The sequence below is a fragment of the Festucalex cinctus genome, chromosome 7 (genome assembly GCF_051991245.1).
Source record: "Festucalex cinctus isolate MCC-2025b chromosome 7, RoL_Fcin_1.0, whole genome shotgun sequence".
NCBI lineage: Eukaryota > Metazoa > Chordata > Actinopteri > Syngnathiformes > Syngnathidae > Festucalex > Festucalex cinctus.
The window spans coordinates 12,154,268-12,171,322 of NC_135417.1; the positions used below are offsets into that span (position 1 = coordinate 12,154,268).

Consider the following 17,055-nt stretch of genomic DNA (forward strand, 5'->3'; position numbering starts at 1 on the left):
CGTTAACATTTCCAGTTCTATGTTCTGAATAGAAACTGTTTGGCACCCATAAAAAAAAACATTGCAAATGCAATTTTACAGTGTTGTTTAGCACAGTTTTCTTGTTGAAACCAATAAGGTTGTCATAAAGTTCAGACACATGAATATTAAAACAGCGTAACACTATAACAAGCTCCGTGTCTTGAAATAAACGTTCGATTAGTGTGCAACAAGGTTTGTACAAACAATGCACCACAACTCTGAAAAATAAACTTTAATGCTAACATCATCACGTGTCCTGGAAAGTAGAGATAGACCAATGTTGTTTTGTTTTGGGGGTTTTTTTTCCAGGACCGATACTGATTCACCAAGACTTGTTTTTCGGCAACAGACGGACAATTCGTTTTCACAGCAAATGACTTTTTACGTATGTCCTGACGAGGGATAGACTGATTATCGGTGCCGATATTTGGCATTTTGACGAAGATCGGCATCCGTCTTTTATACAAGTCAGAAGGCCGATAATGCTGCTATATTACTGAGCGGCAAATATTTGTGAAATTAGTGATGTTTTTTTTTTTTTTTTTTTTTGTCAGGGTTCATAAACTGTTGCAAAAGGTGGCAAAAGATGATAAGTTACAGTTTTTACTTGTCACAAAGTTTTCTTGTTGCAAAGAAATGCTGAACATGTTCAGGCGATTTTTCACTGCCTGCGAATATCTTTGGAAACGTTTTACGAACACTGACGAAAACATTTGCTAAGTTGGCAAGCGTTTGTTGCTCAGTGATCTTACGGGATCAATTTAAAACTGGGTCAACGTCATGAACATTTTTATTTATGCATTTATTTAAAACGTACTTTAAAAGAGATGCTGCGGAAAGCGGGAACTCCTTCACTTTTTGTTTTTGTTCAAAATTTCAACAGGAATAAGTGAAAAGTTTCAGTTATGGTTTTGCTAAGATTTTAAAACATTCTGCTCAATTCTCAATATGGTTACATTAAAAAAAAAAACTTTTAACAAATGTACTCAAAGGCATTTCAAAGAAGTTTTTTTTTATGCTAATAATTTCTGTTTTGCTGCATTTAATGATTGCCAAATATAGATTATTGGCCTCCTTGACTACATGCTTAGAAATAAGAGTTCCAAAAGTTTTTTGTTTTTTTTGTCTCATACAGGGTTCTGTGTGGAACTTTTTACAGAACGTTATGGGTATAACCCATTATGTTCTCGGTAGAACCCTTTTGTAGGGTTCCAGGTGGAACCTTCATAAATGGTTATAACAGGAACCCAAAAAGGTTCTAACAAGCACTTTTACTTCTAAGAGTGTACTAATAATCGGTATAGGCCCTAGAAAAGACATCGGTCGATCACTAGTCATGACCTTTAAGTGCGAGTAGTATGATCATTTTTTTTTTGTTTAATGTCCTTATGACTGAAATTCTGGAGGGAAGTTTTGGGGGGAAAAAATAAATCTGATATGCTGATCTTCTGCATGGGCAGCATGGAAAAACAAATGCAGAGACTTTGAAGCAGCACTCGATGCTTGTGTCTGATCCCCCCTCGGGATTTGATTGAAAATCCAGTTTCATGAGAAATGGTTCTCGTTAAGTGACAGCGAGATGCAGCGCAAATTAAAAATGAGCAGATGCTGTATTTCCCATCTGTGGGCACACATGCTTCCGGTGTGCGTGCGTGCGTGTATGTACATACCACCTCGACAGTGGTGGGCATTTCTCTTTGTTTCTGGCCCGCACAAGAAAATGCTCCGATGAGCTCCTTTCACCCGATTAGACGTGTGCGTGTGCGCGTACTCGATCAATAGCGAACAGTCCAGGGAGAGAGACATTCATCAAGCTAACAGCATTGCAGTATTTTTGTATGATTTATGAGACTGAACGCAAGAAATTATCCACATGGAATGTGAGCCTGAGAGAGAGAAGTTATAGAGAGGGAGTCCAAAAGTAAGATCCTCTACAACAGGGGTGTCAAACTCATGTTAGCATAGGGCCCGCATGGAGGACAATATATTGCTAAGTGGGCCGAATCAGTAAAATAATGGTATATAATTTAAAAACAATTGCCATTAATTATACACAGATTTCTGCGATTTTTGGGCCAGTCAGCCCTAAATTTCGGAGCTCAACTGTAATCTCTTGTTTCAAAAAACACGAATGCAAATGAAACGTGGCAACACGTTCCGGACGTGTTAAATCTACCTATATGTTTTGCATATAGTTCCCAGAATGCATTGTGTGGCACAGTTAATGAAGTTATAAGTTATTGTGTTGTATTTAACACGTTTATGTTGGTCAATGATTTAAAAAAAAAAAAAAAATTATAATAATGACTTCCAAGGGCGATTTCTGAAGACTGCTTGTGAAATTGCAAATTTATATATTTAATTGTGGCTGGCTGATTAATTGGTCCACCTTTACATTTTTATTTTTTTTACTTGACAAAATCCATCTCGCGGGCCGGATTAAACCCCTTTGTGGGCCTGATCCGGCCCGCGGGCCTTATGTTTGACAAGAAGAAAAATGAACGAATCCTGCTAAATACGAGGACACGAGTATCTGGCTGAACAAGAAAGATGTCAGCAAATATTTCACAGAATAATGGGAAAGCTCGAGCAGAAGAAAGGCAAGTTGGAGCCGCTTCCTTCCTAGCAGGATGTAACGAAGAGTCGCTTTTAATTGGGCTGTCGAAAAAAATAACTGTAACGACGTTCGACAGTGAATTCTCTTTGAGCGTAAAAGGGAAGCCAGTACAGTTCCTCAGAGATGATGGTGATGATGATGAAGCCATGCACACGTTTGATCTCACACTCCATCCATTTTAGTGTCGATACACACCATCTGCTCGGAAGAGTACGACAGTCAACGGAATGTACTTTGCTCGCGCTCGCACTGAAGCAGCTTAAAGCGGCGCAATGTGAAATATTATTCAGAGTTTAGGGAAGACACGGAATTAAAGTAAGGCCTGCTTGGTCTTTCAAAAAGACCATTAATTCAACCCCATTTCAATTTAGATTTCATTTAAGATTGTTACCCCAAAAACTTACGGGCCGAAAGCTTTTGCACCTGGACCAAATTGTCTGTCAGTATTTTTTTCATTTCGATTGCAGAAATCTCCACACAAACTCATCAAACTACACCACTCATACCATCCGTCCATTTTCTACGCTTCTCATCTGTACCAGGGTTGCAAGTGAGCTGGTGCACATCTCTGCTGACTTTGGGCAACTTTGGTACAAGCTGGACAAGTCGCCAGCCAAACCACTCATACGCATTTACATTGATTACTGTTGGGACCAACTACGGTGCACTTGTAGTTAATGAGTTGTTATAGTCACATCTGTCCAATCAAATTACACTTCACAAACATTAACAGGTTCTGGTACAAAAACACCAGTCCTCAATACAACATATTGGATTTAGACTCGAATCAGTCAAACGTACGTTCAGGTCTTTAAAAGCGCAAGACAAGTCACAAGTGACGTCGTCATGGCAGCGACGCCCGCTTATTTAAAAAAATCATCATTACTGTCAGCATTAATGATCGATCGTTATTGGCCTCCCTCCCTCCGGCCTTGCTGGCGCACTCCCTTGCCATACGTCACGTCAGACCCAAAAGAGAGAAAACGGATTTCATAGTGTGACATGCACACCTGATGCAGCTGCTTTGTTGAGTTTTGCCAAAAACAGGTTCATCTTACATTTTGTTCCAAGTCAGTCCTTTAAATGTCTGCCAAGTTAAAAAAAAAATAAAAATCTTCATTTTGGAGCCGCACCATGTTATGTATTTCATGCTGCGGGCTTGATAATGTCAACAACGTTCATTTGAACAATTGTAAGTTGCTGTCGACAACATTCCACAAATATACGTCCGAACATACTCGCAAATGCGTCCAAACATACTCACAAATACGTCCGAACATACTCGCAAATGCGTCCGAACATACTCGCAAATGCGTCCGAACATACTCGCAAATGCGTCCAAACATACTCGCAAATACGTTCGAACATACTCGCAAATGCGTCCAAACATACTCGCAAATGCGTCCAAACATACTCACAAATACGTCCGAACATACTCGCAAATGCGTCCGAACATACTCGCAAATGCGTCCAAACATACTCACAAATACGTTCGAACATACTCGCAAATACGTTCGAACATACTCGCAAATGCGTCCAAACATACTCACAAATACGTCCGAACATACTCACAAATACGTCCGAACATACTCGCAAATGCGTCCAAACATACTCGCAAATGCGTCCAAACATACTCGCAAATGCGTCCGAACATACTCGCAAATATACGTCCGAACATACTCACAAATATACGTCCGAACATACTCGCAAATGCGTCCAAACATACTCACAAATACGTCCGAACATACTCGCAAATGCGTCCGAACATACTCGCAAATGCGTCCGAACATACTCGCAAATGCGTCCAAACATACTCGCAAATGCGTCCAAACATACTCACAAATATACGTCCGAACATACTCTCAAATGCGTCCGAACATACTCGCAAATGCGTCCAAACATACTCGCAAATGCGTCCAAACATACTCGCAAATGCGTCCAAACATACTCGCAAATGCGTCCGAACATACTCGCAAATGCGTCCGAACATACTCGCAAATGCGCCCGAACATACTCGCAAATGCGTCCGAACATACTCGCAAATGCGTCCAAAAATACTCGCAAATGCGTCCAAACATACTCGCAAATGCGTCCGAACATACTCGCAAATGCGTCCGAACATACTCGCAAATGCGTCCAAACATACTTGCAAATACGTCCGAACATACTCGCAAATACGTCCGAACATACTCGCAAATGCGTCCAAACATACTCACAAATACGTCCGAACATACTCGCAAATGCGTCCGAACATACTCGCAAATGCGTCCGAACATACTCGCAAATGCGTCCAAACATACTCGCAAATACGTTCGAACATACTCGCAAATGCGTCCAAACATACTCGCAAATGCGTCCAAACATACTCACAAATACGTCCGAACATACTCGCAAATGCGTCCGAACATACTCGCAAATGCGTCCAAACATACTCACAAATACGTTCGAACATACTCGCAAATACGTTCGAACATACTCGCAAATGCGTCCAAACATACTCACAAATACGTCCGAACATACTCACAAATACGTCCGAACATACTCGCAAATGCGTCCAAACATACTCGCAAATGCGTCCAAACATACTCACAAATACGTCCGAACATACTCGCAAATGCGTCCGAACATACTCACAAATATACGTCCGAACATACTCGCAAATGCGTCCAAACATACTCACAAATGCGTCCGAACATACTCGCAAATGCGTCCGAACATACTCGCAAATGCGTCCGAACATACTCGCAAATGCGTCCAAACATACTCGCAAATGCGTCCAAACATACTCACAAATATACGTCCGAACATACTCTCAAATGCGTCCGAACATACTCGCAAATGCGTCCAAACATACTCGCAAATGCGTCCAAACATACTCGCAAATGCGTCCAAACATACTCGCAAATGCGTCCAAACATACTCGCAAATGCGTCCGAACATACTCGCAAATGCGTCCGAACATACTCGCAAATGCGTCCGAACATACCTCGCAAATGCGTCCAAAAATACTCGCAAATGCGTCCAAACATACTCGCAAATGCGTCCGAACATACTCGCAAATGCGTCCGAACATACTCGCAAATGCGTCCAAACATACTTGCAAATACGTCCGAACATACTCGCAAATACGTCCGAACATACTCGCAAATGCGTCCAAACATACTCACAAATACGTCCGAACATACTCGCAAATGCGTCCGAACATACTCGCAAATGCGTCCAAACATACTCACAAATACGTCCGAACATACTCGCAAATGCGTCCGAACATACTCACAAATATACGTCCGAACATACTCGCAAATGCGTCCAAACATACTCACAAATACGTCCGAACATACTCGCAAATGCGTCCGAACATACTCGCAAATGCGTCCGAACATACTCGCAAATGCGTCCAAACATACTCGCAAATGCGTCCGAACATACTCGCAAATGCGTCCAAAAATACTCGCAAATGCGTCCGAACATACTCGCAAATGCGTCCGAACATACTCGCAAATGCGTCCAAACATACTCGCAAATGCGTCCAAACATACTCGCAAATGCGTCCAAACATACTCGCAAATGCGTCCAAACATACTCGCAAATGCGTCCAAACATACTCGCAAATACGTCCAAACATACTCGCAAATACGTCCGAACATACTTGCAAAGATTTCCGAACATACTCGCAAATATGTTTGAACATACTCGCAAATATGTTCGAACGTACTTGTAGGCTACATGCTACAAAGTTAGCAAACCTTCCCATAATGCCACGGGGTATTATTTGCGCATGTGCGAGTGAAAACAAAACCCGGATGATTTTTTAGGCATTTGGGCCACATTCATTAGAAAATTAAGTAGCCAAAATACAGTGTTTATTCGTAACTTTTTTTACGATTTATTATGTCTGCCGTGCATGATTTAGGTTCGTCATTTTTTGCTTCATAATGCAATGGGGTATTACGCTCGTCAATACCCCGTGGCATTATGGGAAGATATGTTAACTTTGTAGCATGTAGCCTACATGTACGTTCGAACATATTTGTGAGTATGTTTGTACATATTTGCAAGTATGTTCGAACATACTCGCCAACCAAAAATGTTTACTCCACATTGGCAGCTCTCCGCTTCCGTAGATTAGATCAGCTGTTTGCGGAACAAGTGTATATACAAACAACCACAGGCAAAAGCATCAACCCGCTGCCTCATGCTTTGTGTAAAAACTCCTTAATTTACACTTTAATCCTACTCTCTAGCAAAATGATTTTCCTTGTCCCACCCACCTCAAAAAAGTAAAGCATAATGCAGCAATATGTAAAGGAGCTGTAGTTAATTCTGTATTCACTATAATAAGTATAAAGAGTCATAAAAAGACATGTTGCTTACGGGTGAAGTCATTTTGTCTCAAGAAAGCCCGAACTCAAAATGAATCTGAACTGATTTTGATGCTCAGACTATCGTAGTCTCAATTGCAGAAAACAAAAAGCGCTATAACTTTGGGGATAATCATATTAGCCGAGTGTCCGTGGAGCCGTGCCGTTATGATTACATTTACCGAGTGGTCCGTCTGTTCCGATTTTTCAATAAAGGCGAGCCATATGCAACCATTTCCATTTTGAACACGGCCAGTTGGAGGACACGCACACACAATCAATTTGTTTCCAAAGTTGGCCTCTATCCAAAACTCGGAAGAGCTACTTCAACTTGGTCAATGCGCATTCAATTTCCCATAAATCAGCATAACTGTATTGAAGAATACATCTAAAATAAAAAAATAACGCTTCTATTAAATTACGACTGAGAAAGACAGGTAACACCCATAATATCACAAGAAGTTTGGCATAATGGTGAGAGACATGTTTCTAATACAGTATATTGATTACATTATTTAGTTGCACAAAGTGAAATCATTTGTACACTGCAAGCATCCATTTTTTAATATACGGTCATCTGTCAAAAGACGTGTTGCACGTGGGACTAGAAACGAAGTATTTGGACCTGTCTTGCATAAACATCAAATCATTCAGCAGGGATGAATTCCAACGGTGCCCTTTTCAAACAATATCAGTTTGTTATGATGTGTGTGCGTGTGAGTATCACTATGAATTGTCTGATGCACAGCTGTGTGAGATTTATGGCAGATGAGCTGAGGGACAATAAAGAATTCAAAAGGTGACAATTCTCTCTTTCTCTCTAAAAAAAAACAAAAACAAAACAACCACACGCAGAGAGCGCCAAGGCTTAAGTATCAATATCAAACACAGGTGCCTGTGGAGAGAGAAAAAAAAAAAAAAAAAAAAAAAAAAAACACTCTTAAGATGTCTTGTTAATGGAACACAAGTCGCCTGAATTATAAATGTTGAGTCTTCTGGATTCAAGATAAATAAACAGATTATGTAAAAGCACAAATGAATTGTTGGGATGCTTAAGTAAGTTATTAGAATGATACATTTATCAGTATATGTTTGTCACGTGTCTTCAAAGGCTGAGTGGTTTTATTGAGTTCGAGTCCCTATACGAGAAAGAAAATGTAACTTACAACTGTTTGTGATCGCATACAAACGTCAATAAAACAATACATGGTTGTTGATGACAACACTTTATCCAAGCGGACATCAATCTTCCGGATTTAATCGTACTTCGTACCGTAATTTGCAAGTGGCCAATAATTATAGCAGTCAGTCTTTTTCTCCCAGTGCAGCCGTGTTTCAGGAAACTCCGGGAAACTGCAGTCAGAGTGGAAACTTTTGGAAACTATGATGTCAGTGTTTGTGGTAATAGAGGTTTTTTTGTTGTTTTTTTTTTAGCTGGCCCTCTTGAAAATGTCATTGAAATTACAATATTCAATTTTAAACTGTGGCTTGTGTCTTTCATATCACAAAGTTATCAATTATAAATTCAATGTACGTATACAAAAAATAACAACAAAAACAAAAGCTAAGTGACTTGACTGGTCGAGCAGTCACTGGTTCGGCTCTTCTGCAGCCTGCATATGAACCAGGTAACAGAATCCCTGTGGGCTTTGAAATAGATGAAGGTGAAGGTGAGGATGTCGGCAGACTTGAATCTGGCCAGGTGGGGAGGTCATGCAACAAAAAAATCAATAAATAAATAAAATAAGATGATCATTGCATAAATGTTTCCTTAATAAGTACTTGTGTACTTAAGTAATTTCAAAATGAGGAAATGTGATAGTTGTACAGTCAAATTGCAATTATAAAAACAGTTTAATGGCACGATGACTTTTAATACTACTCGATGTAACGATATCCAAACATCATGATACAAAATTAGCACGATATGAAGGTCATGATACGATAATTATCACAATATTGTGGCAATATTTAAAAAAAGATCACAATATTATTTAAAAAAAAGAGCACATACTAAAAAAAGCACAATATAGTGCTTTTGTACATAACCGCAATGCATATAAACCACCTACAATTTCTATAATTATTGTTAATAATTTTTATTTTAATAATAATTATTATTATTATAATTTTAATATTGAGGCACTTACTTGCTAATTCAAGCACACATTGATGGCTTCACAAGCAAATTCGGTTCCCCTTCATCTGACAATTAGCATAGATTTTAAACATAGAAGGCCAAAACAACCCTAATAAAAATTAAGTTGCACTAATAAACTAGCCACTAGAGGGTGCTAGAACTGCACAAATGGAAATCAAACTGATTTTTTTTTTACAGATGTGTTCCTTTTAAAGGGATACTTCACTTCTTTAGCCCATTAGAGCAATAAAAAGTTAATATTTTGTCTATAATTCATTTGATACTTTCATTATTTGTCACGTACAAATAGTACCTTTAAAAACACATTTTGCAACTTGCTATCGACTGAAAATGACATCACAAGGGCTCAGGTAGCCAATCACAGCTCACCTGTTTTCTAGGTTTGGTCATGTGACATTCACAAGGTGAGCCGTGATTGGTTACCTGAGATCTTGTGATGTCATTCTCAGTCAACAGCAAGTTGACAAAATGTGTTTTTAAAGCTACTAATTGGACATGAAAAATAAGGGAAATATCAAATTTATTATAAGCAAAAAAAATCATGTTTGACTGCCAAAAATGGCTAAATAAGTAAAGTATCCCTGTAAATATCTTTATAATTCCGATTAAGATAGTGAATTGCAATAATTTGCTGGAAACTATCGAGAGCATTTCATCCAGCAGTCAAATGTTTGGAGCGTTTCATCGTTTGAGTGAGTGAGTGAGTGAGTGAGTGAGCGAGCGAGTGAGCGAGCGAGGGTGGGGAATCTGGGGATATTTTTGCTACGAAAACTGGGGAGGAATTTGCACATTAAAGACTATTTTTTACTTTGATGCAAAATGTTGAGCTCATGGGAGTTATAAATTGGCGTCAATATTTATGCAGCAAAATGGAGCTTGTTTAATATTACCTGCGCCAATGATGTTTTCATCACGGCTCATTAGAGGATTCGAGTTTCGACAAATTCTTCACAAAATGTTCATTGTTGTCGGTAGTGCAGAACGTAAGCGTCTTAGTGTTAGTGCTTGAATTGATCTAAATTAAAACCGTTTGGCCTTGCTGGAGATGAAAGATTGCGAATGGCAGGATGAAGCAGCACATATTCAAGAAAAGGACAAAAGCGTCACTCGGCTGCTTGCTCTCGAAAACAGCAGAACAATCCTCGGATGTCTCACAATGCAGAGCCTCTTTATGCCGCACGGCTCGCCTTGCCTTGCCTGGCTCATCCATCTGTTGTAATGATCAATGAATTTTTGTCTCGGACCAGGCCCCAAATTTGCAGCGTCATGATTTGAAAAGCTCACTGAAGTATGTTCAAGACAAATAACAAGGAATGCTGCATATGCAAATTGTGATTATATTGTGAGAAAACGTAGTGAAACAGAAAAACTAGCTTCAGTCAGAACCATAAGCTTTCTTCAGTTTTCTTACAAATTATTATTTTTTTTTCTGACCCCATATCTCCCATCGGACACAAAATGTGTCACAAATGAATACTGACTGATGATTTCACAAATCGGGCGTTAAATACGATCAATTGAAGCCAGTCAATAGATGATTTCTTCTACACGCAGAAAGGTCGAAGGTCAGCGATTGCGGTGGGTTGAGGCAAAACAGCACCCGAGGGGCTAAAGCGATTCAACACAGCTGGTGCTTGTGATTCCCACAGGCTGGTCCACCTGTGTTACATAATGGGACCTGCAAATAATAATTCCGTCATCATAATTTGACTCTGCAAATGCAGGAATGTTAAGTATTAATGTTGAGATGTATACAGCTCTTGTATTCGATTACCAGTACGTTGTCCATAAGCGTACCTAATGAAGTGTCTGGGGAGTTCATTATTGCAGAATACTGCCTGGAAATCAAGCTTGTGAGTGCTTTCATTAGTCAGTCACAATATCTACAGGACATATTAAAAAAATAAAAGAAAATACTGCATTAATAAATGTATGCTACAGTTACATGAAAGATCAAGTTGAAAATAAGCAATAGTGTCTTTCAACAGTATTTTTGTTTCTTCTCTAAATGTTTGTATAAGCTATCACCAGTGTGGTACAAAGACTGATTGATTTTCCAAGATTCCCATTAGTCTCACTAAAGAATTGCAATTCATACTAACTCGTGGTGGTAGGATATCTAAATTAACCAACCAATGGTTACTGTAGAACTGCATTTGATTACTTGTATGTATGTGTATGTATATGTACTTTGAAATAGCTACATTACATTTTAGCTTCTTTTATTAAGTGTGAATTAATCCAAAACTGTGGACGTTCCTCCTGGCTCATGCTAACTGCTACGTGAATCTGCAGTAAAAGTCAGTGCGGAAAAATTATCAACAAAAAACTATGCATTTATAGCAAATCATCAATGCTATACAAGTATGAGGGGGAAAAAACGTCTGCAATGCACTGAACCTGCAAAATAGGAACGACGATATATTGTATCGAGGAATGACTGCAAACTGAAGCAATGATGACCTTATGTCAATTTTCTCACATATTTACTTGCTCGCTATGAAATATTGGCCCACAAAATGTTTCATAAAACACATAGCTCTTATTATGTTGTATGAACGGAAACAGGTTAATTTTATTTGCAGTTATTCTGCCTGCCCTGTTCTTATGTCACTTATTGAATGAAAATACATGATATAAAACTTGGATAAATGAGTGATTTTGGTGTTTGTGCATTCATTCATTGATTCAAGGTAAGGTGCCTGCATAGAATTGTCAACTCATACAGTTTTGCAGAGTAACATAAAGTTGTCCAACGTAGGACAAAGAGCGATCCTGCTCCATGGACCTCAAGGTTCTGGATATCAAGGTAAGAAAGAATAACATGCTCTAGCCTTGCCATGTTGCACTCACAGCTGCATTTACCAGATAAAGGGTGATTTACACTCCCCAAAAAAAAAAAAAATAAAGACAAACTGGCGTACACAATCACTCACCTTGAGCTATGGCAATGGACTCGAACCTGTGCAGTTCCCGCAGCAGGCAAGTGCGCTCAGACGGATGGAGGCTATAAATAAACTCCTTGGCTCCGCGGGGCGAGTTGAGGGGCTCCACGGGCTCTTTCACCGGGTGCGTGCCGAGGTGACGCCGCTGATCAAGCGCGCAGCCCGGAAGCTCTGCGGTCGACGCACCGGGGATAGATACCGACGCTTCGACTTGGTGACTCGAGAGTCCGGCTTGGAGCGGCCCCCTACCGGCTCTCAGGTGGAGGACGGGCCGCAGGACTCCCCGCAGGCGGGGCAACATCTCGGTGGGAAGACGATCGTGGCAGTGGGCGGCGAATGGCTCGGGAAAGCTGCAGGGTCATGGAACAAGCCCCGTTAGTCGGCTACGACAACTCTTAACAGTCACATGAAATCACAAGTCGGGGTCATTCGAGGGTTGAAAAGCAGGCGTGGCGATAATAATGGAAGCTCTCGTATAAAATACCGCGAACTGACATGGTTCGAAAACGAGGCGATAACGATCCAAATTCGAAGTGCAACTTGTCTCACCTCAGTCGATGCTCGGCTGTCCCGTCCAACTAGCTCCGGAATAAAACGGGGGGAAAACAACAGCGACTGGCTCGACGCATAAGTCTCTTCTTTTCACTCACCGCGAGGTAAATGAAGGATGGGAAAGAGGAATAACTTCAAAACGTAACATTGTATATTACAATATGGCCGTTAATGTCTGTCTTAGCAGGCGTAAACGCGGTCGTTGTAACCTTCGCTTGACAGGACGTTGTGTATGTGTGTGAAGAAGCGGATGGGAGACGACTTGGAGCGGCTGGAAGCATCCACGCAAGTGACCAATGGGAGAGCAGCATTCTTCGGCGCATACGTGTGACGTCACGCGTGACGTACGCACGTCCAGGAAGTCTTATTTTATTTATTAATTAATTCAGTATTGTTAAGTACTTGGGGAAATTGACATATAAAAGGTATTTTTTATTTTTTTATATAAACGGACCAGGATGATAATTACTAGTAAAATATTCCAACATAGTGAACTATTTTAAATACAGTATGGTTGGGCGTGATCACATTCCTGCCTCTTATACGCACGTGATGTGCTCAGTACAGTCACACAACCAGGCAGAATTCCACACCACGAAAAGAAAAAAATGACTGAGTGGAAAGCTATGCAGTAGTACTTTTTTTTCCCCACCACCACCACCACAGGAAGCATTCTGTCTATGAGTTAACATGAAGGCAAAGTGTCCGTTATAAGTCGATTTGTTTATCAATCAAGACCTGCTTGATTGTTTTAATACGCGATTATTGATCCGATGAGTGCTTTTAGCCGACTGATGTGAAAGGGCATAAATCACCTTTTATAAATCTTCCAAGTGGTCGTGGAAAGCATAGGCAACACTGACCCCTGGTGGACAAAATGTTTGCATAATATGCGTGACTCTTCCCATCTCAAAAGTAGGGCGAGCCTACTTACAACAAAGAACAATTCATCGTCAGATTCACGCCCATGAATAACGTACTTTTAACATGCACGTCTTTGTAATGTGACAGTCATCAAATGTTTGCCTAATTTGAGAGAAAGAATAATGAAATACTTGTGAGGTTACTCAAAGTGCAAGAAGTCAAAGCATATTTACATTTTTGTTTTTTATTATATTGCTCATCATTGTCGTTGCACAGAAGACGAACGCTGAACTTTTGGGAACAAATTGTCTGCTGAACTGATATATCAAACGCAAGTGTGCGTGAAGTTATAAACCTGAACAACTAAAACAACTTCAATTTTCACTCCTCAGAACATAACAGTATAAACGTCTGAAATCACTGGATACACAAAACAAGGAAGTGATATAATATATAATAACTTCTACTGTAGGATACTCAATTAAATATGACCAAGGATCATACACATTATATACAAGCTAAACGGCTAAAATGAGAGTATTTTTGGTTTAATTATGAAACATTTATGGCCTAGACATTTGGGATAACTGCACTAAAGTGTATCTCCATATCACCATTTATGATGACGTGTCTTTAAGCCGACATGGATGTGCTAGTCAAGTGCAAGAGATCTTCAGGTTTTTTTTTTTTTTAAGTTTCTAACCAGCCAGCTCTGACATGTTATACTGTAAATGTAGATATGAAATAATAGACCCAAAGAACGTGGCACTACAATCTGACACAAAAAAAAATAAAAAATCCAGTAAATAAAGTAGCATGGATGCGAATTATCATGTTATGATGATATAAACTAAGGACACTTTGCAAAATGAAGAGAAAATAAATTAAAATGCTTGTACAGCTAAAATAATATTTACAAGCCTCAAATGCAGTCACCATGATTGCACAGTGCTTCAACTGAAACGCAAACACGCAAAAATTTGACATGAAGCCTCGTTGCTGCCACATCTTAATTATGTCCTGCAAAAAGAAAACGACAGTATTTCTTCAATAATCCAATTTTGTAGTTGGATGTATTTCGAAGGCTGAGCTTGTCCAGATGACAGAAAAAATGAGTCACATTGTGGTGACAGAAACACTTTCTTATAATGTTCTCAAATAAACATAAAGGCTTCCATAGAAATATTGATGTGTTAAACATTATACATATATATATATTTTTTTACATATTAGTAAAAGTAATGTCTATTCATGAATAACTCAGCAATATGAGGCAGTGCTAATGACTTCTAATAAATGCTATTAAAAAAGGTTGATTAGGGTGTTTAAAAAAAACAACAAAAAAAACTACAATTTGAAACCAAAAATCGGTTTTGATATATCGAACAGAATTGAATTATTACATTTAAAGTTGCTCCCTCCTTGACCCCTATCATACCCCATTTAACGAGGAACATATCGAACCGTCTTTTGTAGGGCTCGGTTTCATTTAAAAATAAAAATAAAAAAAATAAAAATCTAATAATTGATATCTAATCAATTTTCTTTTTTGAGCGTGATGTCGATTCAAAAGAACATGGATTGATTATTTTAATCTCTTTTTTCCCCATTAATCAACAAGAAAATAGAATTTTAAAGGCTACATTTTTTTTGTATCTTAGTTTTCTTGAAATTTAACTGTTCACCTGATTTCAAAAGTATTTCCTCACATTTATGAATGACCTGACTTATTGCATTTAATGACAATTCGGAATCTTTTCTAGTTATATTTTCTGTTATTGAATTAGAATTATGGAAACGTTTTCACCTCATCCGTGCTGATGTCAGTGCTTGTGTAGGTGATTATAACGTATTATTTTCATTAATAAATCATTTAACCACCTCTGCAAAATTTAATTTGGAATTTAATGTTTGTGGAGGTTTTTTTTATTTGTTATTATTTTTTTTTAATAATCATATCCTTATTTGATGTTCCATAATCAATATTGAACTGAACTGAAGTGAATCAAATCTGAACAAAAAAATCAAATCCAACTGAACCCTTGAGAATCAAAATCGAATCGATTGAGGACATTTGACTCGATACCCAGCCTATAAACTTTATATGCATCTACACAACTTACTTGATAGTGTTAAGGAAAACAGTGTGCTGCTAGTACGCATTCTTGTTGAAAGAGAAGATGTCTTAAGTGTCAGGCATCTGTGCAGGAGCAGAAGTTTGTGAAAAGCAGCAATACACTTTTTTTTTTTTGGTAACATGGACATATATCAACATACTCGTGTATCCAAACGAAAAAGCAGCAACCGCTTCATGCTGCACTCCACCTCAGACGCGTCCACAGTGGCGCTGTGGTTGAGTGGAAGCACAGAGGAGGGAGGATGTCCTTGAAGTTCACAACTGAATGACGATCACCGCGACCCGTTCGTCCCTTCCGCTGGATATTGCACTCCATCACTTGCCTCGTTTCTCCCATGCTCACATGTTCATGCACATCCGGTCTACAAAGTTGGCTCATCGAATAAAAGGCGACGTCGCGATCACGCGATCCGAGGCGCTGAGCGGTCGTCGGTGAGGGTCCTCTTGAGCTTGACTCCGTTGCGGATGGCCACCAGCATGTCGCCATCCGCCTCGGTCTCTCCCCGCTCACGGCGATGTTGCTGCCGGGCCAGTCGCTCGGCCAGCGGGACGGCGGGAGGATCGGCGGACGACCGGCCGCTCCGAGACACCGCGGACGACGTTCCGGCATCGCCGCCTGGCGGGAACGTGGGACAATCCGGACTCCCTTCCGTCTCCCCGGCGCCCCGGCTAGCGTTGAGCGCTGCTGGCATGTTGGGAACTGTTGGAATTTTGACTGGGACGACTGGTGTGCGGATAGGAATGGGACCCGCGGCCACCGCTGAGCCTGAGCGGCGGGCGGAAGGTTTGGAGGAAGGGGTGCGGCGGATGGTGGCGACACCTGGCGTGACAATAACCGGACCGCGGCCTGGAGAATAAGTGCCAGGCACGTTATGGTATCCAGAATAAAAGCCCTGATTTGAACAACCTGTAGGGACACAATCACAAAAACAAGCGTCAGATAAGACACTGGAGTTAAGTGGAAAAACAAATGGAGTAATTGAGGTACTGGGATGCCCTCGCATGTGGGCAAGGAGAGCCACCATTGCCTTTTCACTATCAGTTGTTTATTCAATTACACAATGAGTCAAACGCGCACAAAATGTGAACACTTGCACTTGAAATTCATTTCAATGCAAAAAAAAAAAATTGGTTGATGTAAATTGAGAATTTTATAAACACATAAGTCAAGGTACTTAAAAGGATATGTGACAACCATGTTTTGAGGTTGTTTTGTTTAAAAAAAAAAAAGCATTTGTTGTGGGTTTTTCATTTTGACCCAACTTTTTGGGTTAAAAAAAAAAAAATAAATAAAATGGAGATTTGGTCCGTTTTTGACCCAATTTGTTTTTGTTTTGACTCAACTGTTTTTAGTGTGTAGGTACACATTAAAATGAAATAACTTTTATTCATTTAAC

The 17,055-nt window shown here is 39.8% G+C and overlaps 2 protein-coding genes across 4 annotated transcripts in view; both read right to left on the minus strand.

Moving 5' to 3' along the window:
- Window positions 1-12,936, minus strand: part of LOC144022029 (transmembrane protein 65-like) — a 29,818-nt gene extending 16,882 nt beyond the window's left edge. Inside the window, exons 1-2 of the mRNA XM_077526428.1 lie at window positions 12,655-12,936; window positions 12,097-12,455 (exon numbers count right to left, since the gene is read on the minus strand). Of these exons, the coding sequence (XP_077382554.1) occupies window positions 12,097-12,406 (310 nt within the window). The 5' untranslated portion in view covers window positions 12,407-12,455; window positions 12,655-12,936. The remainder of the gene's footprint in view (window positions 1-12,096; window positions 12,456-12,654) is intronic.
- Window positions 12,937-13,745: 809 nt separating this feature from the next.
- Window positions 13,746-17,055, minus strand: part of LOC144022491 (protein MTSS 1-like) — a 35,943-nt gene continuing 32,633 nt past the window's right edge. For all 3 annotated transcript variants that reach the window (XM_077527340.1, XM_077527339.1, XM_077527338.1), the window contains one exon: window positions 13,746-16,565. In XM_077527340.1, the coding sequence (XP_077383466.1) occupies window positions 16,060-16,565 (506 nt within the window). In that variant the 3' untranslated portion in view covers window positions 13,746-16,059. The remainder of the gene's footprint in view (window positions 16,566-17,055) is intronic.